The sequence below is a fragment of the Leptopilina heterotoma genome, unplaced genomic scaffold (genome assembly GCF_015476425.1).
Source record: "Leptopilina heterotoma isolate Lh14 unplaced genomic scaffold, ASM1547642v1 Lhet_157, whole genome shotgun sequence".
Taxonomy (NCBI): Eukaryota; Metazoa; Arthropoda; class Insecta; order Hymenoptera; family Figitidae; genus Leptopilina; species Leptopilina heterotoma.
This window is the reverse complement of record NW_025110871.1, coordinates 806742-832578: the sequence shown is the minus strand read 5'-3', so window position 1 is coordinate 832578 and position 25837 is coordinate 806742. Positions and strand designations below refer to the sequence as shown.

The 25837-nt window shown below is 25.1% G+C and overlaps 1 protein-coding gene across 1 annotated transcript in view; it reads right to left on the bottom strand.

Annotated features, from left to right (window-relative positions):
* Positions 1–11672: 11672 nt before the first annotated feature.
* Positions 11673–25837, bottom strand: part of LOC122498664 — a 52318-nt gene continuing 38153 nt past the window's right edge. Inside the window, exons 2-4 of the mRNA XM_043606512.1 lie at positions 13455–13712; positions 12247–12459; positions 11673–12059 (exon numbers count right to left, since the gene is read on the bottom strand). Coding sequence (XP_043462447.1) covers positions 11715–12059; positions 12247–12459; positions 13455–13712 — 816 coding nt within the window. The 3' untranslated portion in view covers positions 11673–11714. The remainder of the gene's footprint in view (positions 12060–12246; positions 12460–13454; positions 13713–25837) is intronic.

The following is a 25837-nucleotide window of genomic DNA, read 5'->3' as shown; positions in this document are numbered from 1 at the left end:
ATATTAACTACAAATGTAAACACGAATTTCGGCATGTCGATTCAATTTGATAAATAATATATATTTCAATTCAATTCAATACTTTTAAATAATTACATGCACCAGCAAATATTACCTATGCCGGAATTCATAATTTAATTACTATTAGGTATATTTATTAATTGATATACATTCCTATAAGTAATTGTAATTAATTTATTTGATTCAGTACTAACTCTAATTGTTAACATTTAATGAAAATAATTAATTTGATTAACTTGTTAATCTCATTGCAGTAAACTATGTTGGTAATTTAACATACCTTACTAATATATGTAATGTAGCGAATTTTTTTAATTAGGTACATAAAAATCTATTTTTCATCATAAGTTTCCAAAAATTAATTCAATTCACAATAATTAATCTGAATTCGGTTATCAATTCCGGAATATTAGATGAACTAAGTTCATAACTTTTTTGGAAATTTAATATACCTTCCTATTATTATATGTAATGTACTGAATTAATTAGATTACATAAAAATCTATTTGCCATCATCAGTTTCCAATAATTAATTCGATTCACAATAATTAATCTAAATTCGGTTATCAATTCCGGAATGTTTTCATGTCTAATCATCTTTACCGGACTTCAAACTTTAGTTACAAGTTTAAATGTATTTATCGTCATGTATTCCGGTATTCCATTTTAATTATTAATTAATTTGATTGGGTACGAAATCTAATTGTTAAGATGTAATGCAAATAATTAATTTCATTAACTTGTTAATCTTATTGCGTTAAACAATTTTGGATATTTAATATACCTCACTATTATATGTAATCTACGGAATTAATTTGATTATATAGAAATCTATTTGTCATCATAAGTTTCCAATAATTAATTCGATTCACTATAATTAATCTGAATTCGGTTATCAATTCCGGAATATTAGACGAACTAAGTTCATAACTTTTTTGAAAATGTAATACACCTTACTATTAATATATGTAATGCACTGAATTAATTAGATTACATAAAAATCTATTTGCCATCATCAGTTTCTAATAATTAATTCGATTCACAATAATTAATCTGAATTCGGTTATCAATTCCGGAATGTTTTCATGTCTGTTCATCTTCACCGGAATTGAAACTTTAGTTACTAGTATAAATGTATTTATCGTCATGCATTCCGTTATTCCATTTTAATTATTAATTAATTTGATTGGGTACGAAATCTAAATGTTAAGATGTAATGCAAATAATTAATTTAATCAACTTGTTAATCTTATTGCGTTAAACTATTTTGGATATTTAATATACCTTACAATAGTAATATACATGTGATTTATGGAATTAATTTAATTATATAGAAATCTATTTGCCATCATAAGTTTCCAATAATTAATTAGATTCACAATAATTAATCTGAATTCTGTTATCAATTCCGGAATGTTTTCATGTCTGTTCATCTTCACTGGAATTCAAACTTTAGTTACTAGTATAAATGTATTTATCGTCATGCATTCCGTTATTCCATTTTAATTATTAATTAATTTGATTGGGTACGAAATCTAAATGTTAAGATGTAATGCAAATAATTAATTAAATTAACTTGTTAATCTTCTTGCGTTAAACAATTTTGGATATTTAATATACCTCACTATTATATGTAATCTACGGAATTAATTTGATTATATAGAAATCTATTTGCCATCATAAGTTTCCAATAATTAATTCGATTCACAATAATTAATCTGAATTCGGTTATGAATTACGGAATGTTTTCATGTCTAATCATCTTTACCGGACTTCAAACTTTAGTTACAAGTTTAAATGTATTTATCGTCTTGCATTCCGGTATTCCATTTTAATTATTAATTAATTTGATTGGGTACGAAATCTAATTGTTAAAGTGTAATGCAAATAATTAATTTAATTAACTTGTTAATCTTATTGCGTTGAACTATTTTGGATATTTAATATACCTCACTATTATATGTAATCTACGGAAATAATTTGATTATATAGAAATATATTTGTCATCATAAGTTTCCAATAATTAATTCGATTCACAATAATTAATCTGAATTCGGTTATCAATTCCGGAATATTAGACGAACTAAGTTCATAACTTTTTTGAAAATGTAATACACCTTACTATTAATATATGTAATGCACTGAATTAATTAGATTACATAAAAATCTATTTGCCATCATAAGTTTCCAATAATTAATTAGATTCACAATAATTAATCTGAATTCTGTTATCAATTCCGGAATGTTTTCATGTCTGTTCATCTTCACCAGAATTCAAACTTTAGTCACTAGTATAAATTTATTTATCGTCTTGCATTCCGGTATTCCATTTTAATTATTAATTAACTTGATTGGATACGAAATCTAATTGTTAAGAATTTAATGCAAATAATTAATTTAATTAACTTGTTAATCTTATTGCGTTAAACTATTTTGGATATTTAATATACCTTACAATAGTAATATACATGTGATCTATGGAATTACTTTGATTATATAGAAATCTATTTGTCATCATAAGTTTCCAATAATTAATTTGATTCGCAATAATTAATCTGAATTCGGTTATCAATTCCGGAATATTAGATGAACTAAGTTCATAACTTTTTCGGAAATGTAATACACCTTTCTATTATTATATGTAGTGTACTGAATTAATTAGATTACATAGAAATTTATTTGCCATTATAAGTTTCCAATATCTAATTAGATTCACAATAATTAATCTGAATTCGGTTATCAATTCCGAAATATTAGATGAACTACGTATTAACTGCAAACGTAATATTCAAATTTAAGCCTGTTAGTTAATTTTACCAAATCATATATATTTATATTGAATTTCAATAATTACTTCGAATATTAACTGAATTCATTTTTTCAACATCATCTACTATATTATTTCAAATAATTGTAATTCTAATTGTTCACCTTTATACCGGAATTTAAAATATAGTCACTAGGGAATTTATTCGTCGTCACGCATTCCGGTATACGATTTTAATTATTAATTAATTTGATAGGGGACGAAATCTAATTGTCAACATGTATTGCAACTTATTGTAAGTAATTTGACTAACTAATTAATTTCATTGCGACCGTCAATTTAAGGAACTATTAAATTAAAACGTTGGCACCAATTCCAGTTTGACATTTTAATGAACTATTACGTCAAATAATTGAAACGTATTTCCAAAAATTAATTCGATCAACTAATAAATAAATCTTTGCAAACATAATCCAGATTATAATTAACTTTTCAGAGTTATCGCATTCACTATTGTTGCGGTATATTCGGATGTCGACTAAAGGTAATTCGGACACTTATTCCTGAATATTAGTTGATTATAGTAATGCATATATATGTCATCGTGAATTCTTTTCTCAGAATGTCAATAAAATTAAATTCTAAACCTTATTTTCGACATGTTATACAATTATTTCTTTCGTTTAACTATTATTATTATTACTTATTGTGAACCTGTATTCCGAACTAATGTATATCTAACTGTCATCAAGAATTCCTGATTAACAATTTGATTACCTAATATATCTGTAATTGCGTAAATGTGTATTTTTTAAAATTTCCTTCGATTAACTATATAGTAATTCATATTCTTTTTACATCTTTAATGTTAATTCGAGTAACTAATATAATACATTTACGTTCTTATTATCAAAAATTTCTAATTTAATGCAATTTACACATTGATAATGAATGAAGAAGCAAATTAGCGAAATTCCTAATTGATTAATCCTATCTATCAGCTTGCTCGCCTTTTTCTCTAATCAAAAACCTAATATATTATGCGTTTAGAGTAAGAATATTACGAGAAAGGATCGAGGCGTGGTCTACTTGTTTCCACAAGCAATACGTTGCATGAATTCGCAATTGACCATTGAGAACTTTCTATGACCTACCGCCACGTTTATATAGAAATTTCCATGTGTCTGAGATATGTCTATATATGCGCTCAGCGCAAATGATGTAATATCTAAGAATTCATTACTAAAATCTTTACTGATTCATTAAACTGAAATATTCTTTTCTTCCTATCATTTCTTCTCTATCTCCCTTTTATTATTTTCCTTTTATATTTTTATTATATCGGTTGTAATGCGAAAAAAAGGCCTTTTCAAGAATTTTTATTCTAATAAATCATTAATTTTGTTGGATCCATTTTGTTTTAAAATATTTAATATCTAAAAGTAGTAGAGGTTTGAAAAAAAATTGTTATCAAAAACTTTTGGAGTAGTGAACTATTGAAGTGAGGCTTTCGGATAAAAGATGAAATTCGGTGATCAGCATTCTACAAGAATTAGTCTGAAATGCAAAGATGAAATTGATTTACATTTATTATAAAATATTCTAGTTCTCAATTGAGGGATCGTTTAATTTTTTTGTCCACTCGATGTTTCGTGTTTCACGTGCAGAGGTAAAATGAAATTTCCTATTCACGCCATTCCCACTTCCTTGAAAATCTATGGAGATGTTAAAACAGATAAAGGCCAAAGCGGAATAGAAACGTAACGCAAATTGTAATCGTTAACGTAATGAATGAATTAGAAAAGGATGAGTATATTGATTATCCTTCTCTAACCCATTCTTCCGTTTGCGATTGGGATTCGCCGGTTACTATTCTACTCTTCTATTTAGCCTTAAAGAAACCCAAAATACTTATGAAGACTTTCTAAATTTTGGTAAGTTTCATGTCAGTAGCCACTTCTGGTCCAACAATTCACATTTTGTTAAGTTTTGTTAATTTAGTTCCAGTTATTCTGTTATTCCTATACTAAAGTGTAGTTTTAAGTTCCGAAAAGTTTGTCATACTTGAAAAAAGTAGATTTTTTAAGATTGGGTTCAATTCCACTTGGGTAACGACCTGAATATTTTATTCAGAAATATCATATGTTGATAATGAAGGAATTCAACAGCAATTGAAGGTAATAAGTACATTGAGGAAGTAGATTGTAACGAACTTCTTATAAAATAGGAACTAAATACAAAAACTGTCGATAAAGACAGTTTCTTTCTTAATTTAAAAAAAATTTCTTCTGTTTTAAATAAAATAACATTTCTACATGTCTAAAATAAAATTGTTTCCACAATTTTTATAGTAATTAGTACTTAAAATACTTGAAAGTGACCTTAAATATTAAATTTTGTAATAGTTCAAATGGATTTCTTAAAAAGAATATGTGACAAATCCTTTAAATTGATCAGATTTTCAAATTCAATCAATTATCCATAAATTCATCGTAGAATTTCAATTATTTTTAATTTATTAATCGAAAGATTTTATTATTTTCACAAATAAAGTTTTTCACAAGAATTCAATTATTTAAAATAAAATTTTTCATAACGTTTAATATATTTAGAAATAATTAATCATTTAAAACAATGTTTATATAAAATTTTTATAAAGAATTCAATTATTTTTAATACAATTTTACAGGAATTTCTCAACAAATGTAATTTTTGTTAAAAATTTAATTTCAATTTCTCGAAAAAATCCATCATTTAAAAAAAGTTTTTTTAAGTTCTTTGAAAGCTGTTGAAAGAATCCAATTATTTACAAAAACATTCAAATTTTTCAAAGAAACTAATATTTAATAAATATTTTAATATTTATATAAATAAATAATAAATATTTTAATAAAATATTAATATCAATATTATAATATTAATAATAATATTAATATTATAAGAAATATTTTAATAAAATTGTTCGGAAGAAATCAATTATTTTAAATACAATTTTAATTATATTTCCTTAAAATAATTCAATTATTCTTTTAGATTTTCATAAAATTCTTCCCAAGAATTCAGTTATTCACATAAATAATTCTTCGAAACAATTCAATTATTAAAGATAAATAACAAAATTGTTCCCGAAAATTCAATTATTATTCTGAGGAATTTTAATGAAATTCTTTGCAAAATTTAATTATTTTCATAAATAACAATATTCCTCACAAAAATTTAATTATTTTTAAAAGTAATAACATTTTTTCGCAGAAATTCAATTATTTTTAAAAATTCTTATATAATCATTCACAAGAATTCAATTATTTTCTTTCATAAATAATAAAATCGAGAAAATACTCTTTAAAAATTCAAATAGTTTCAAAAATAATAAAATTCTTCTCAGGAATTCAATTATTTTTAAAAATTTTAATAAAATTCTTAGCAACTATTCAATTATTCTCATAAATAATAAAATTCTTCTCAAAAATTCAATTAATTTTTAAAAATTATAATAAAATTCTTAGCTAACTATTCCATTATTTTCATAAATAATAAAGTTCATTGCAGAATTTCAATTATTTTTCATACAATTTTACAGGAATTGATAAAAAATGTAATTATTCTTAAAAAATTTTTTTCAATATCTCGAAAAAATCAATTATTTAAAAAAAGTTTTTTTTTAATTCTTTGGAAGAATTTAATTATTTACAAAAATATTAGAATTTTTCTCAGGAATTCAATTATTTTCAAACATTTTAATAAAATTGTTCTAAAGAAATCAATTGTTTTAAATACAATTTTAATGAAATTTTTTTGAAATAATTCAATTATTCTTTTATAATTTTAAAATTCTTCCTAAGAATTCAATTATTAATGATAAATAACAAAATTATTCCCAAAAATTTAATTATTTTGAGGCATTTTAATAAAATTCTTTGCAAAATTCAATTATTTTCATAAATAACAATATTCATCACAAGAATTCAATTATTTTTAAAAGTAATAAACTTCTTTGCAGAAATTCAATTATTTTATAAAATTCTTATAAAATCATTCGCAAGAATTCAATTATTTTCATAAATATAATAAAATGCTTTTTAGGAATTCAATTATTTTGAAAAAAAATTTAATAAAATACCACACAGACATTTAATTATTTTTAAAAACTTTTTGCAATTCAATGATTTTCAATATCTACTATTTTCATAAAATTTCCAAATAGAATTCAATTATTTTAAAAAAATTTTGTTAAAATCTTCATAAGAATTTAATTTTTTTCATGAATAATAAAAATTTCTCACGAATTCAACAATTTAAAAACTTTAATTAAATTTTTTTGCAAGAATTAAATTACTTTTTTATAAATATTTAAATTCTTTTATGAATAATAAAATTCGTTGCAGAAATTCAATTTATTAGCAGGATAACAAAAAAGTAAATATTTTTTATAAAAATTAGAAAAATGTAAAAATTTACGGTAATTTGTACTTAAGATTACTGAAAAGTAACTTGAATTATTTAGTTTTATATGGGAGTTCAAAATGAACTTTTTTAATGAAAATATCAATTCAACTTAAATAATTTTGACGGAAATAAATACCGTTTATTAGCACAATCATTACATGAATATAACAATATTTTTTTTAATGAATGAATACATATAATATTTGTATACACATATATGCCATAATTCAAAATAATTTTACTGTGGCTACAAATTGTAGAACATAATGCGTTACAAATATATCACAGTCGTAGATAAACAATAATTATACATTTTTTAATGCACTCAAATGAATATGAAAATAATACACAAAAAAAGGGGGTAAAATCATTTGATCCCCTGCTACTGTTCCTTAACGACCGTTATCGTCAGAAATCGTCAAATTTGACCCCTAGTGGGGGGACGATACGATTTACGTTCCATCTACTTTACTCTCATTCCCCAAAAATACAATAAGAATGAATCGCAGAGTTTTAAACATTACAAAAAAAATTTTCAAATCCTAAAATTAAAACTTAGGTGAAAAAAAAATATTTTCGACAAAAATAAACAATCTTTTATTTTTTTTGATATAATATTTAAACGAGGAATTATTCCCTATTAGGAGGAAATTGAATTAATAAAAAATTTATAAATTTATATTTACAGGAATTGAAAAAACAAAATTAACAAATTAGAAGGAATGTCTTCTAGATTCTTTAATTTCACACCGCACTGATTATACTTGAATCAGTGTATGGTAAAAATTCGAATATTACTATAGATAATATTAATTTAATTTAAATTTTTCTAATGTAATTTTCTCTTAAGATAAAGTAATTATGATTTAATATTAATTGGTGTTTAATGAACCGGATTAGCATCATTTTTGTTTTAGAGCTTCGTCGAATGGGACGCAGAGAAAAACTTTTAGTAAAATTTTTATTACAATTGCAGTAAGCTTGCAGCAATGTTACTACAAGATTACATGATATACGACGCTATAGGAGACACTAAATTTACTCTAAATTTAATTCTCTAAATTGCTTCCAATTATGTGGAAGAATTTTAATTCTTGCTTCCAAATTAAGGAAGTAATTTACTTGAAAAAGTGACGCCAGTCCGGAATACAATAATGAGGAACAAGTGAATAACTAAGTATAATGGAAGTCTAAATATAGTTCTCTTAATATATATTTTATCGTCTATTATATTTCTAGAATATGATATATATATCGGATAGTGAATCCAGTCTTCATATGGCCGTATAAGTAATATTGGCCGTAAAATACTTTGAGAAAATTTCTACAATTTTTCCGTTTTTTATTATTTTTATTTCAATATAGTAGTTTCGTGATGCATATATTTATATATACGTGTCATTTTATTCGTTTACAATATCTTAGATATTTCGCAAAAATTTTTCTAAATTAGTCATGTTTCATCGTAAATATTGTATTGAGAAAATATTTTCCTTAATTTCGAATTTCTTTCCTTTTGAATTGAGAATAATTACAGGATTGCCACAAAAAATTAATTTTCTTTTTCCCCTGATTTCCAGACTTTTTCTTAACTGATTTTCATTTTTTCCCCGACCCTTTTTTTATTAATTCTAAAAATGATTAGATACTCAAAAAAAATTTTCTATTAAATTTATTTACGAATTTCTTTGATTTTAAAATTATTCGAAAACATCAATAAATTCTTTCTTAAATAAATATTAAATCATTATCATTATTCCATAGGAATTAAGACTTACAAAAAATTTCAAATTTAAAAAACAACCTGTAAGAATATTATTATAAAACATGAAGAATGAATTAAATTAATTAATTAAATAAAACATGAATTATAAAACATTAATGACTATTCGATATCTTCATGTTTTATAATTAATTTTATAAATTAAAATTTATATTTTTCAAAAAAAAAAAATAAATTATTTACAAAAATTTGAATAAAATCCTTCACAAGAATTCATAATTATTTTTACAATTAATAAAACTTTCACATGAATTCAATTATTTAAAAAAATGTTAATAAAATTAGTTGTAAGAATTCAATTTATTATTTTCATAAATAATAAAAATTTTTCATACAATTTAAATTATTTTTATAATACAATTTTAAATAAATTCCTCGAAAAATGTAATTATTTTCAAAATTTTTTTTTGCAAGAATTCAATTACATTTCACAAATAATTTAATTTTTTTTTGAAACTCAAATATTTTCAAAATGTACCATTTTAATGAAATTTCTCAAAACAATTCAATTATTTAAAAAAAATGTCATTAAATTCGTCGCAGGAATTTAATTATTTTCATAAATAATAATATTTATTCTATACAGAATTTCAATTATTTAAAAAAAAATTTAATTTAATTCGTTGCAAGAATTCGGTTTATTTCATAAATAATAAAAGTCTCCACAGTATTTCAATTATTTTAAAAAAAATGTAATAAAAAATCGTTGCAAGAATTCAATTATTCTCGTAAATAATAAAATTCTTCACAGTATTTCAATTATTTTTAATACAAATTTTGAATTTTAAGTAAAATTTTGGAAAAATGCAATTATTTTCAAAAATTTTATTAAAATTCTTCGAAAGAATTCAATTCAATTACATTCTACGCAGAAGTTTCAGTTAAAAGCATAAAAAATTCAAAGATTTGAATTTGAAAATTCAATTTTCAGATTTTCACCTTTTCAAAATTCAATTATTTTTCAAAATTCACGCTATAATACTTTTAATATTCAATTATTATCTGAAACTCATTTTTAAATCTATTTGTTTAAAAAAATTCTACGAGAATTCAATTATTTAAATAAATAAAATATTAATTATGTATAATAATTAAATAAATAAAAAAATGATTTATTTATTTATTTAATAAATGAATGTTTCTCAGAATTGAATTCTGATAAAGAATTTTATCAACTTTTCTAATATTTGAATTTTTTTGACGAATTTTAATAAAATTTTCATGAATAAATTACATGTTTTGAGGAATTTGATTAAAATTGTATTAAAAATAATTGAAATGGTGCAATGAGTTTTATTGTTTATGAAAATAATTGAATTACTAAAATTTTATTATTTTTGAAAATAATTGAATTATTGCGAAGAAATTTACAAAAAAAATTTGTAAATAGTTGAATTCCTGTGAAATTTTTATTATTTATGAAAATAATTTAATGTTTGCTTAGAATTTTATTAACTTTTGTTTTAAATAATTCAATTCTTCTGAACTTTTTTTTTTTAAATTAAATATCAAAAATCATTGAATTGATGAAAATTTTTGAAAATAATTGAAATTTTGCCAAGAATTTTATTAAAATTTTTTGAAGATAATTGAATTTTAGAGAAGAATTTGATTATTTATAAAAATAAATTGAGAATTTAAAAAAAATTTTTTGAACATAATTGAATTTCATCTGCAATTATTTGTAACTTCTGTTAAATTCAATTTTTTCCATCAGTACTTTATTAAAATTCCCTGATTATTAATTAATTAATAAAAATTTCCCTGTAGCAAGCCTGAATTAATAATTACAGAATAAAAAGTAGATTGGAATTTGTAGACATAGATTTTCTTTTGTCAAATTAAAACTGTTCTTTAAGGAAATAAACTATTGTCGAAATTCTTTTTCTGTTATGAAATTTAAATATATATTCCCTTTTTTAAATTCTTGTATCGAATAGTTTTATAACTATACAAAAGAAGGGATAAGTTGTACAAATGAAAAATATCTAGACACAACTTTTTGAAAATTGCTGATTTGGAATAATTTATTTTTACTCTTTATTGTTGTGAACTAAAATATGAGTATTATTTTATACTCAGTAAGCACTTTTTTTCTTCTTTAGCAAATGCATTTCTGTTTTAATTAAAACTTCAGTAAAGGAAAATATCTGCAGGCAATTTTTTTTACAAATTCCTAACAGCAACGGATGTTCCAGTATCCTAGGTAGCACTTAATTTTTTTGGTTCTGTAGAGAAAAACTTTTTTTACGTCGATGTGAAAGATGCAGTTTTTCTAAGACTCAAATTAAGACAAAATGAAACGAATCGTTTTTGTGTTTTTTGAAAAATGATTCATTTTTCTGTCTCAAAAACAATGTGTACCTGAATATTATCCGGACACCGTGATCCTTAACACTTTTCAAAAATTAAAAATTGATAGACACTGTTAATAGTAAAACTATCGTATTACAAATGTATTACAATTTTCTCACAATATTATTCGCGAATATACGGAAAGAAAGTAAACTTCCGTTAGTCATCTAACACTAAAAATTAAAGCTGAGACACTATAAATTATAGTGTGTTTTGTAGAAATTCAGCCTCCGGAAGAATAGAAAGAAATGTCGCCTATTGTAGATTTTTAGCGGACGTTTTTTGTTTTCCATCATCTCGTTGGAATTTCAGTAAAATTTTTTTTTTTTTTTTTTTGAATATTCAAAAACTCTGCTCGTGAGTAGAAACATCGAGTTCGTTTGGTGGTGGCACCAATGTTTGGAGGGAAAAATATCGTGACCTATCAGTTAAATCAACGCTGGTCACGTGCTGAAATTGACATGGTTGACTGATATTACTCTTTGCTGGTAGTACCACCTTTTTTTGTGTTACTTTCTTCTTTTTCTTCTTGCCCGGCACTGACAAGCTGATATTTTCTGGACATGCCACAAGACGTTCTATATGCTGCCAGAGATCACTTGCTGCTTTTGGATTATCAAAACTAAAACCAGCAAGTCTCGTGTGATCCGATGAAAGACACATTGTGTGGAATGCTGGTCCCGACACCTGTGGAGAAACATTAATTTCAATATTTTTTTCACCTTAAAAGAAATAAAGAAAAAAATAATTATTCTACAATTCAGACAACATTTTATATTCTGAATCATTTTAAAATTATAAATCCGGAATTGCAATCAGGTTTTCCTTTTTTTTATCCTTATAAACAAAAGAGGGAAATAAGAAATAGTCTCACCTTGTATGACGTGAGATTGTCAATGGTTTCTTTCCATAAAGTAAAACATGTCCCTCGTTCAGCTAAAAGTATTTGAATTCTCCTCTTGGAACGAGATCTAGTCTCTCCTAAATCTAATACAACAACTGGTATTCCCGTGAAACGTAATGACCATCCTTCCGGTTGTGTTGCATTTCCAAGATATAAGTTTGCCAATGATTCACAAACGAATACCTGAAAAATAATAGAATTTAAAAATTTTTAATTCAAAATTTTTATAAAAATAAAATATAAATTGGAATATAGTTTTAATACTATTATAACTATAATAATCATATATTCTAAAACAGTTAATTCAGGGAAAAGTCAGGGACTTTTATTAAAATGAAATTTTTATTAAAATTGAAAAATTTTTAAATAAATTTTTGATAGCCAGCGTCCCCACCCGCCCGTATCAGAAAAACGAAATTTGGAAAAAAAATCGAAAAAAAATTCATAACTCGAACAATTTTAGACCAAACTTTTATTTCTTGGTCACAAATTAAAGGGGGATAATTGCTCCTTAAAATGTGACGATTAAAAAATTTTTAAATAAATTTTTGATAGCCAGCGTTCCCACCCGCCCGTATCAGAAAAACGAAAATTGGAAAAAAAGTTCAACAAAAATTCATAACTTGAATAATTTTTTACCAATTTTTTTTTTCTTGGTCACAAATTACAGGGAAATTTTTGCTCCATAAAATGTGACAATTGAAATTTTTTAAAAATCTAAGTTCATTCTAATCAAATTCATTCAGTATTAAAATTTTATAAAATTTCAAATTGAAACCGTTTGAAGCTCATTTATTAATGATAATTGAAACGCATCTCTTTTAAAATTGAATTAATTATTTTGAATATTTTTAAGTAAAATTATTCATTAAATATTTATTTATTTTATGATAGTTATTCAAGATTTAAGTTATATTTAAAAAGAAATTTTTTTCAAAAATTGAAAAAATTGAAGTAGGTTTTGTATTAACATTCGTGATAATTTTATAGTTTATAATTAATGTTTTATAGTTTCTTTTTTGTCAAACAAAAAAGACAAAAATTTAGAATTTTCTTATGAATTCTAAAAATTAAATTTTTTAGTACTTTCAATAAAAATTCCTGACCTTTCCCTGAATTTTCTATGTCAGAATATAGGTCGTAATTTTGAATGATTTCCTTCCAAAAAAAACCCTTACCTGTGACTTTAGTCCACGGAAAAATGTTTCAACTTGTTCGCGTTCAATTTGTGAAACTGGCTCGAGACGATTTTCATCGCTATTTTCTGAACTATCGCTGCCCTCATAACTTGATGTGGCTGATGTATCCGCTTCACCTGTTGATGATAATCTTCTTCGGGTTGAATTGCTGTATTCACTGTAATATGAACTGTGCAATGACAAATTGGATTGTAACGTTGGACAGGAAGTTGCATACACTGAGGCATTCATTTTCATCTGAAATTAAAAAATAAAAGAAAACAATTAATTTTATTGTTTTAATGAGCATTCAATTAGTTTCTATTATTATTTTAATTTGAATAATTTATTTTTTGTTTATTGTAAAATAAAAAATTTTTTTCTGAAAATAGTGGAGAATTTAAAATACACGATAAGAGAGAGAGATAAAAGAAAGATAGAAATAAAGACGCCTATAAAGATTCCCAGGATTTCCGGAATTGTTCATGTAAATTTCCGGGAAACCTCTTCCTTCAGTCTTCCGGAAGACACTTCCGTTTTTCCGGAAATATTTTCACGTCGTGAAGAAGAAGTAGGTGAAGAAAAAGGAAAAAGGAAAAGAAGAAGAAGAAGCATTAAAAAAGCAGCGAACGTCGCGAAGCATAAAAAACTAATTTCTACAATGCAAACATATTTTATTTCCGCGAATGAAACCTTTTAAGTTTCTTGTAAAACCGCAAAAAGCCTATGCATCAGTTCTCGCCATCAGCCACATCCGGTGACTGTGTGTCTGTGTGTGTGTATTTTTTTTCCCGTATAAATAATTCTACTATATATCTCTCATGTTTATACAATACGAAAACTTGTCTCTCACAAGTTCACGCAGTGTATTTTATTTTCACGAAAAACGAAAAAGGAAAGGACAAAAACTTTTTAATAGAGAATAGAGGACCAGAAATTCTACATCCTGTTTTCTCGTCTTCAAAACTCTCTCACTCTTTCTTTTCTCCGCCTGTAACTTAAAACTTATTCTTTATTCACTGTAGACATTATCAAAAGTATATATCATCATTTCTTTTTTCCTGATGGTAAAAAAAATGGGAAAAGAAATCCTAAAGTAATTCTTTTTTTTATACCTGGAATTTTCAGATTTACAATGTGATTTGAAAATAAAAGAAATATTTTTACGTTGTCATCACGTAAGAAGATATTAGATTTGGTTCAGATTTGATTTTCGCAAATTTTTTATTATTAGTTTTCTCATATAACAGAAAGAAAGTGTTAAATTAGAGATAATTTCAGGTGGAACATTTTAAGCTTGCATACTTCACAGCTTGCAGCAAGCTTTCTGTACTTCCCAGTAAGCTTGACAGCTAGCAGCAAGCTTTAAAAATATGACAGCAAAGACAGCAAGCTCTCCACATTTCCAGCAAGCTTGAAAAAATTTAAAGCAAACTTGACAGCTAGCAGCAAGTTTTTAAAACTTGAGAGCAAGCTGGAGAAACTTTACAGAAAACTTGACAGCAAGCTTAAAAATATTTACAGTAAACTTGACAGCTAGCAGCAAGCTTTAAAAACTTGACAGCAAACTTAAAAAACATTGCAGAAAACTTGACAGCTAACAGCAAGCTTTAAAAACTTTACAGCAAGCTTTCCACACTTCCACCAAGCTTGAAAAAATTTAGAGCAAACTCGACAGCAAATAGCAAGCTTTCAAAACTTGACAGCAAGCTTGAAAAATTTGACTTCAAACTTGCCAGCTAGCAGCTAGCTTGAAAAAATTTAGAGCAAACTTGCCAGCTAACAGCAAGCTTTAAAAACTTGACAGCAAAATTGTAAACATTAAAGCAAACTTGACAGCTAGCAGTAAACTTTAAAAACTTTACAAAAAACTTGAATTTCTTTACAGCAAGCTTTCTACACTTCCAGCAAGCATGGAGAAATTTACAACGAACTTGACAGCTAGCAGCAAGCTTTAAAACCTTGACAGCAAACTTGACAGCAAGCTTTCCACACTTCCAGCAAGATTGAAAAAATTTAGAGCAATCTTGACAGCTAACAGCAAGCTTTAAAAACTTGGCAGCAAACTTGACAGCTAGCAGCAAGATTTAAAAACTTTTCAGCAAGCTAAAAAATATTAAAGAAAACTTGACAGCTAGCAGCAAACTTAAAAATCTTTACAGCAAACTTTAAAAGTTCACAGCAAGTTTGAAAAAATTCACAACAAATTAGACAGCTTGTAAAACTTGACTTTAAGATTGATAGTTAGCAGCAAGCTTTCCACACTTCATAGTAAGTTTGACAATATTTAGAGTAAACTTGACAGCAAGATTAAAAATCTTTACAGCTAGCTTTAAAACTTTACAGCTAGTTTTTCATACTTTCCAGCAAGTTAAAAAAAATTTACAACAAACTAGCCAGCTTGGAAAACTTTACTTTATACTTGACAGCAAGCAGCAAGCTTTAAAAACTTGACAGCATGCTTGAGAAACATTACAGCAAACTTAACAGCTAGCCAGCAAGCTTTAAAAACTTGACAGCAAGCTAAAAATCTTTACAGCCAGCTTTCAAAACTTGACAGCAAGCTTTCCACACTTCCAGCAAGTTAAAAAAAAATTTGCTACTAACTAGCCAGCTTGGAAAACTTTTCTTTAAACTTGACAGCAAATAGCAAGTTTTATAAACTTGACAGCTAACTTGAAAAACATTACAACAACGTTGACAGCTAGCAGCAAGCTTTAAAAACTTTACAGAAAACTTGAAAATCTTTACAGCAAGCTTTCTATACTTCCAGCAAGCTTGAAAAAATTTAGAGCAAACTTGACAGCTAGCAGCAAGCTTTAAAAACTTGGCAGCAAGCTTAAAAATCTTTACAGATGGCTTTAAAACTTCACAGCTAGCTTTCCAAACTTCCCAGCAAGTTTGAAAAAATTTACAGCAAACTAGCCAGCTTAGAAAACTTTATTTTAAATTTGACATCTAGCAGCAAGTTTGAGAAACTTGACATCAAGCTTGAAAAACTTTACAGCAAGTGTGACAGCTTGCAGTAAGCTTTCAAAATTTGACAGCAAGCTTGAAAACCTTTACTGCAAGCTTGACAGTTAGCAGCAATTTTGAAATACTTGACATGCAAGCTTTCTAAACTTCACAGAAAACTTGCTGTAAAATAACGTGATATCTGTGTGGCACAAAATGACGATTATAAACAAAATCGATTTAAAATTAATACGTATTTTTTATAGTCAACCCAAGTTTTTCATGGCTATTGTAATATTTTAAATATTTCTTATTCAATTTCACATTCTTTATTGGAATCACTGCATTCCGTTAAGAGGGTTTAACTACACCATTTGGTTTTTATACATTACTTTTAAGTGTATCATTTCGAGATTCAATAGAAAAAGAGAAAGATGTTCTATTTATAAAAATTCTTTCAGTTATACAAAGGAAGGTGTATTTTTTACTTTTTGCCATTTTCTACCTCCTGCTAATTAAATTTTTTCTCTTTTTTTTGTTGTTTTTTTTTCCTAAACATCCGGGATACTGTGATCCTTCGCAAGCGCAGAAATGCTCATCGATTATACCTGGAGGTATCCATTTGTGTTCTGCGCGCGAGATTGACCTATAAATAGGAATGACCCCATAACAAAGGAGCTTTGAATGAATACCTCCGCTCCTTTGGATATTTAATATATAGCAAATCAAAAGTTTAATATTCTAAAAAGAAATAATTCATTTTCCCTTCTTAATACTTTATTTTTCCTTCTTTAATATAAAAGACGTTTTTACTTTTTAATTTTAATTTAATTTTAACTTAATTTTAATTTAATTTTAATTTAATTTTAATTTAATTTTAATTTTACTGTTCACTTCTATTTTTATGATTTAATTTTACAAAAATTAATAAAAAATGACAAAAGTTCAAAAGAAAAAAAAATGTCGTAAAAAATATTTTTCTCTCTTGTATTCATGAGACAAGTGTATAATTTCGTGATATGATAATAAAATTGTTGAGAAATTTGGAAAACTACTTTCATAATGTACCCGCATTTGAATTTGTAATACATAGTTTTTTGCCCTCTTTTCTCTATAGCTATCATCTTGAAAATGACAATATAGAGATACAAGTTTTTGTCTATATATTTTTCTCTCTCTCTCTTTGAAACACGAAATATAATAGAGTAAAATGAAATGCGAGCTTAGCATTTATTGTGACGCACACACGCGTGTATGTAACGTACACCGGAAATGTGTCGTTTACGAGAAAAAGTATAAAAGGGATGCGTCCATTGTTCTTCAATGTGATTAGAGATTTGCTTCCTTTTTCGTGATAAAATGAAATCATATCGCGCCAGTTCTCATTTTATATCAGGTCAACTAACTTTATTCAACTAATGACATGAATTATTAATCAACAATTTCTTTAGTAGAGACAATGAAAAATTTTATTCTTATTATTCTTTTTATGCATTTAAAAAAAAAAATTATTAAACAATTTTTTTTTTTTTTTTTTAAAGTCTGATTTTTTTTCCACTTGTTAATTTGAGGAAACTGTTGCGTATATATAGAGGAAACAAAGTTATTTTTTCTTTTATGCTGAATGTGAGTAGAAAGTATTTTATACCCGGAAAGTGGAACGACAAATACGAAGAAAACACCTTATATTCTTTGGCAATGAAGCAAAATGACAATAGCCTCTCTTTATCTGAACATTCTTTTTTTTGTCTGCTTGGAAGACGATATCGTTATATCCATCAAGAAATGCACTTAAAAACAAATCGTTAAACAGTGTAGAGGCAATCAGCAATCCAAATACCGGTACAAAATAGACAACACCTGTTTGCAATTTTTTTTTCTCCTTTTATCACAATTTTCTATATAATAAGTATCGTAATAAAGGTTCACTCGAGTGATAAAACATAGGATACATTTCGAATTGAATGAAATATTCAATTTAAAGAAAAATTGTATACCTATAAAAATTGTGTCAATATTGCGCATCAATAAAAGATGATTTTAATTACTAATTGACCAATACGGCCAGGATTTTGACATAAGTCGAGTTGGACCCTCACTTTTTTCAAAATCCTAAAGTAGTAGGCAATTTTAGAACCCGGGATCTTGTTCAGTGGGTAAAAATACATTGAAAACGAGTACAATGTCAAAAACAATTTGAAAAAATTTTTTTTTGGTCCTTTCCCCCACTTTTTTCAAAATCCTAAAGTAGTAGGCAATTTTAGAACCCGGGATCTTGTTCAGTGGGTAAAAATACATTAAAAACGACTATATTGTCGAAAATAATTTTAAAAAAAAATTTTTTTGGTCCTTTCCCCCACTTTTTTCGAAAACCACTTTTCTCAAAATCCTGAAGCTGTAGGCAATTTTAGAACACAGCATCTTGTTCAGCGGGTAAAAATACATCAAAAACGACTACAATGTCAAAAATAATTTAAAAAAAAAATTTTTTTGGTCCTTACCCGCTCACTTTTTTCAAAAACCACAATTGTTTGAATTTACGTTTGTTGGTCTTAAAGAGTAGGTTTCCAGCTTTATTTTCTATATTCCTTTATAATATAAAGTATATAATATAATAATATATAATATATAATATATGATATATAATATATAATATATAATATAAAAAATATAATATTCAATATATAAAATATTATAATGCCATCACCTGTCCCTGTTTCATTGTCTCTATCTTCGCTTCTATCAGGAGGTCTATTATGCTATTATCTCTCGAATCATCTTTGTGCTTGTTATACGACGACGCATTTCACATTCTACTCTATGAAGATTCACGTTCCCATCCTGCTTACCTACCTTGCAGAAATATTCTCCTGTCTCGTCGAATCAAAACTCTTTAGAATTTTAAATCATAGGAAACATTTACATTTAACCCATTTACTTGATTTAATTTAAAAAAAAATCATAACTCCTTATTTTATTCAATTTATAATAAAAACATTAACTTTATAATATTCATTAATTCTGTTTTATTGCCTCTTTTTATCAAATAAAACAATTTTGACTGTTAATAAAAATTATTTCATTATTTATTATAAAAAAAATTTCATTATTAATAATAAAAATAAATTTACTAAAAATTAATAATAAAACTAATAAGAAATCATAAACAATGTTAATTAATAATAAAAATAACAAGAAATAACAACTAAATAATTTTCAAAATTGCAATAATTAGAAAAACAAGCAGAAAAATAAATTTTTTTTTTAAATTTTTGAATTGAATGGAATTTATAATATAATTTATTAAGTTTTAATAGAAAATTTACAATAAATAATTTTCAAAAATTGGAACATGTAGAAAAACAAGAAGAAAAATAAATAAATTTTTTTAAAAATTTCTGAATTAAAAGAAATGAATAGAATATAAATTTTTTAAAATTATTTATTAATTGAAGGATATAATTTTTTAAGTTTTAATAGAAAATTTGTAGATAAATAATTTTCAAAATTCGAAAAAGTAGAAAAACAAGAAATAATTAAGTATAAATAAAATTTTTTAAAAATTTATAAATTGAAATAAATTAATAAACTAAATTTTTTTTAATTTTAACAGAAAATTTACAATAAATAATTTTTGAAAAATTGTGACAAGTAGAAAAACAAGAAAAAAAAAATAAATAGAATTTTTTAAATATTTCATGAATCGAAAGAAATTAATAATACAATTTTTTAAGTTCTGATAAAAAATATATTTAAATAGATATCTAATTTTTAAATTGTCGCAAATAGAGAAACAGGAGAAAAAATTCGTTTAGAAACGACTTGCTATTTTATTCGAATTCTTTTGATTTGCTCGCTGATGTAATATTGTGTCTTATAAAATTATTAGTAGCGATTATCAAGATTATGAATCGTCATTTGTGATGAAATAATCATTCATTCAATTTCAGTCTCCGGAATGTTACGTTCAATATATATTCTTAATAGGTGCGTCATTCCTGTCAACGAGATATTTTTTTTTTATTCCACATAACAATTTTTTAATTCTATTTTGCTTTTTATCTTTTTTTTAATACAGTGAGAAAAAACTTTTCCTTATATCAATAATTTTTAATAACTTCTTGAAAATATATTTTAGTTACAAAGTTATGATTATGACCTCAAGAAATTTTACATAAACTTAAAAAATTATAAATAAATATATAGTTTTTGATATGTAATTATATATTTAAAAATTATCTATAAATAATTTTTTCTCATCTAGAATTGCTATTTTTTCGCTACTTAATTCAAAGTTTCGATTTAAAATTCATTTAATCCGATAAACAATAAAATAAAAGATTAAAAGTATTTTTCTTTCGGAAAATAAATATATTAAGGAAGTGTATAACATTACATGATCTATTATATTTTTTTCGTGATATTTTACGATCAAATTTTATTCGATATCAATTTAATGGCACTAAAAATTTTTTACTTTCACTATCAGTGAGTACATAAACACACGCCTAGAACATAAAATCTAACAGTACCTTTGAAATTGATAGAAAAATGACATTTTTCATGAAAAAAAAGAAATTATTTTTTCTGCATATATTATATATTAAAAAATAAAAATTTAATTTATTCAAATTTGAAAGAAAAATTTTTGGACACTATTTACTTTCTTTTTTTTCTGATATTTTTATTTTTTTTTCCTTTTACTATTATTGTGATTGAAATTTCCCGCAATCAACGAATTTTATGACTGTGTCGTTAAAAAAAAAGAGAATTAACCCAGTTAAACCATTCTGAGGTCAAATTATTTTAGTTTTCAATTAAAATAAAATTTTTTTTTCACTAGAAATAGGGGACAAAAGTTGCATCTGCCTTTTTTATGACATTTTTAATTCGTTTTTAATAGAAATAGCAATTGAAACAGGGGATTCACAATTTGAGGTCAGTGTTGCCAAATTCAGAAAATTTTGGCGCAAATATTTAAACAGTGCAAACGAATAAAACATTTTTTATTCTTTAAAATAATATAATTACTATTTATTACTAGTATTAATATTATTATAATTATTATTATAATTATTATTATTATTATTATTAGTTTTAAATTTTATTAGCATCAGTATTATTACATTTTTAGAAAGTGGATTAAAGTGAATAATACTTCTGGTTGTTTCTGCGCATGTCAAAAGTGCGCAAATCACTTCTGCGCATGTTGAATCTGCGCAAAGCACTTGTGCGCATCACATATAAATTCACTAGGGAGTAAAGTTGTGCTTTTAATTTTAGAGGCTAAAACAATAATAATGATGTTATCAAGGAAAATAATAATAAAAGATTGTATTATCTATTAATAAATATTAAATTAATAAATAACTTTTAGGGAAAAAATGAACATAAAGTAAAGAATTTCGAAAGTAATGAAAAATTTTTGAAGTGGAAATCGAGGCGAATAATGTAAATTACGAAAGAAGGAATATGACATTAATTGAGTGCATTATAACTTTTAATAAAGTTGCTTCATCACTGCACCAAGTGTAACAGTTAACTTTTACTTTATTAAGAAGCACGTGGTCCGAAAATAATGCATATTCCCTTGAGACATATAAACGGACGACCAATTATATTATGAACGTTGGGAGAAGTTTTTCAACTCATATCCCAGTGAATAATACACGCTCTGGAATGATTAATAACGGTTGTAGTTCAATGACAGAAATGCGAGAAGTGAGTGCGGGTGCTGGAGAGAAGATGAGAGAGTGTAATTATCACGAACGTGAATGAAGGCAATAAAGAGTTGTGGCGTCATCATTAACGGAATAACTCATCTACACACGAAAATGAGAGGGAAAAAGTACTACATTTTTATATTGCTTTTATTTTATTATAATGATCGATATAAACACATTTTTCTGAATATTACAAATATCTTATTATATAACAAAATAATTTTTTTATGTAATTAAATTTATAAAGAGAAAAAATATCTTTTTTCGAAAATTTTCATCGCGCTTTTAATTAAAATAACATAGAATGTAATTTGGTATCAATATGGTACTATAAAATCTAATAGAAACGTTGAACAATCATTTAATGATCAAACGTCTATATAATCAATAGTTTCACGTTTATGCCTCATTAACATTAGTTCAGAGTAAACATAGTCGATACTTTCTGAAGTTGTTGCGAACATCCATTATATTCGCCTCTTTTTCATTATCGTCTCGAAACTCTCGTTACCTGTAATTATCGATGTCTGTTGTGTGCGATATCTTATTACAACAAATCAAGGATAATTCTAAAAATTACCCACTTTACGTCATCATCATTATAATCATGTAAATTTATAAAATTTGAATCTTTAATTTAAAAAAAAGACAATTATCCAATAAAGCATCTTGAAATTTCTAGTTAGAAATTTCATAACAATAATTTACCACAGTGAATGAAAACATTCACAATTTAAACTATTAATTAATCATTAACGTCAAGTGGAAAAAACATTTAATTAAACTTTTTTTTACAATTGCGAAAAAATAAAGAGACTTTTAACAATTATCTGAAAATTGTTATAGTCTGAACACGTGTTACAGTCGTAATAATTCCAATATTTTCAAATAAAAAAAATTTAAGAGCGCATTTTAAGTCAAAAGACATAAATTAAAGATTTGAAAAACAATACTTTTTTCAAACACACAAACATATATATATATACAATATGCAATCGTAACACATTAAAAAGTCACGCTCACAGAGGGAACTGTATGAACAACTGTGAAATAAAGAGGCAAAATTTATGTGCAATTTTCATGACAATAAAGAGAGGGAATTATACACACATGTGAGTGAAACAAAAAAAAAATTTCCAGTTTTCTCAGATGAGATTCAAATCGATGAACGTATCGGTTACGCAACCTTCAATATATATAGATGCAGAGAGCACAATATGACCAAGAAAACTTTCCAAACTATTTCATATATACGAGATATACATATGCAACCATAAATAAGAATATTCACAGAGAATCTGATAAACTGAAAATTCATTGATCGTAAACAAGTTGTACATGAGACAGAACATGATATATTATATCAAATGACGATATTATTCAAGTTGAAATATTTCTTCAGTATTTAATCACCCAAAAAAGGTAGATACATTAAAGACTATTTGCAAATTCAGCAATCATAGAAATAACTATTCTCATATCTATGTATAAAGCAAAATGTGAATTACTGATTAGTTAATATCACAATTCGGTATAATGCATTTATAGTAATTTCACATTGTAGTAAACAGAATTAACTGCATCAAAATCGTATCTTTAATTACGATTATGACTATACCGAAACTGAAATTCTAAAATGAATTCGGCAATTAGATTAGTATTTCCAAATTGAATTGCGCAATTAGATTTTAGAGTGATTCGAATTGTTATTTTAGAATGTGGTTGCATGATGAGAATTAGTAGTTAATTGTTTTCGAAATTAGTTAATAGATGTCGTAATGACACTAAAGTAATTAATAGAATTATCTGATTTGAATTACTAATTGCAATTATCCATATACCAAAATAGTAAATCTAAACTAAATTCCGCAATAAGATTTATTAGTAATTCAAACTATCATTTTGAAATACGTATCCGTAATGAAAATTACTAATCTATCGTTAAAGAATATGGTAATACGAATTAATATTTATTAACAATTAACAGTTTGGTAATTCATTTGGTAATCAAACGTAGTAATTATTAGAATTATCTAATTCAAAGTAGTCACTGTAATTGTAATTATGTATCTACCGAAATAGTAATTCCAAATTGAATTCCGCAATTAGAGTTTAGAGTGATTCAAATTGTTTGTTCATCTACCAAAATAGTGATTCTAAATTCAATTCCGCAATTAGATTTATTAGTGATTCGACTTGTTATTTGTGAATTATACAAAGTAATATAAGTATAATTATATGATTCGAATTAATGATTGCAAATATGCATCAACCGAAATACAAATTCTATATTGAAGTCTGCAATTAGATATTAGAGTGATTTGAATTGATATTTTTAAATTAGTAATCAATTGTTTTATCAATATGGTAATGCGCAGTCAATAGTTAAACATTTTAATAATTCCATAGTACATTTGGTAATTAAACGTAGTAATTATTAGAATTATCTGATTCGAATTAGTATCATTAATTGTAATTATACATTTACGAAAACAGTAATCCCAAATTGAATTCCGCAATTAGAGTTTATTAGTGATTCGAATTGTTATTTTGGATAGTGTATCCGTAATACAAATTACTAGTCAATCGTTTTAGCAATTTGGTAATAGTTTCGTAATTACATGAATTAATTAATAGAATTATCTGATTCGAATTAGTATCTCTTATTGCAATTATGTATTTGCCGAAATAGTTATTCTTAATTCAATTCCGAAATTAGATTTAATAGTGAATCGAATTGTCATTTTGGAATATGTATCTGTAATAAGAATTACTAATAAATCGTTTTAAGAATATGGTAATACGAATAAATATTTAAACAATATAACTATTTGGTAATACATTCGGTAATCAAACATAGTAATTAGTAGAATTATCTGATTCGAATTAGTATATGTAATTGTAATTATGCATATACCTAAATAGTAATTCCAAATTGAATACCGCAATTAGATTTCTAAGTGATTCGAATTGTTGCCTAATTTTTAATTGTTTTAAAAATGTATTTGGTAATACATTCGGTAATCAAACGTAGTAATTAGTATAATTACCTGATTCGAATTAGTATCTGTAATTGTAATTATGCATATATACCGAAATAGTAATTCCAAATTGAATTCCGCAATTAGATTTGAAAGTGATGCGAATTGTTATTTAAGAATGTATATCCGTAATGAAAATTACCAGTCAATCGTTTTAGGAATTAGTTAATTGATTTCGTAATTACACAAAGAAATTAGTGGAATAAACTGATTGGAATTAGTACCTGTAATTGTAATTATGCATATACCGAAATAGTAATTGTAAATTTAATTCCGCAATTAAATTTATTAGTGATTTAAATTGTTTTTTTTTGAATGTGTATCCGTAATGAAAATTACTAGTCAATCGTTTCAGCAATTAGTTAATTGATTTAGTAATTAAACGAAGTAATTAATCGAATAATCTGATTCGAATTGGTATATGTAATTACAAAATTATACGTCTACCGAAATAACTATTCTGAATTGAATTCTGCAGTTAGATTTATTAGTGATTCTAAAACGTTGCAATAAATAAAATTAACTGTTCTGAATCCGTATCTCTAATTGCAATTGTGCATCTATCAAAATTACAATTCAAAATTGAATTCCGAAACCAGATTTATTAGTGACTCGAATTTCTATTTTGGATAGTATATCCGTAATAAAAATTACCAGTCAATCT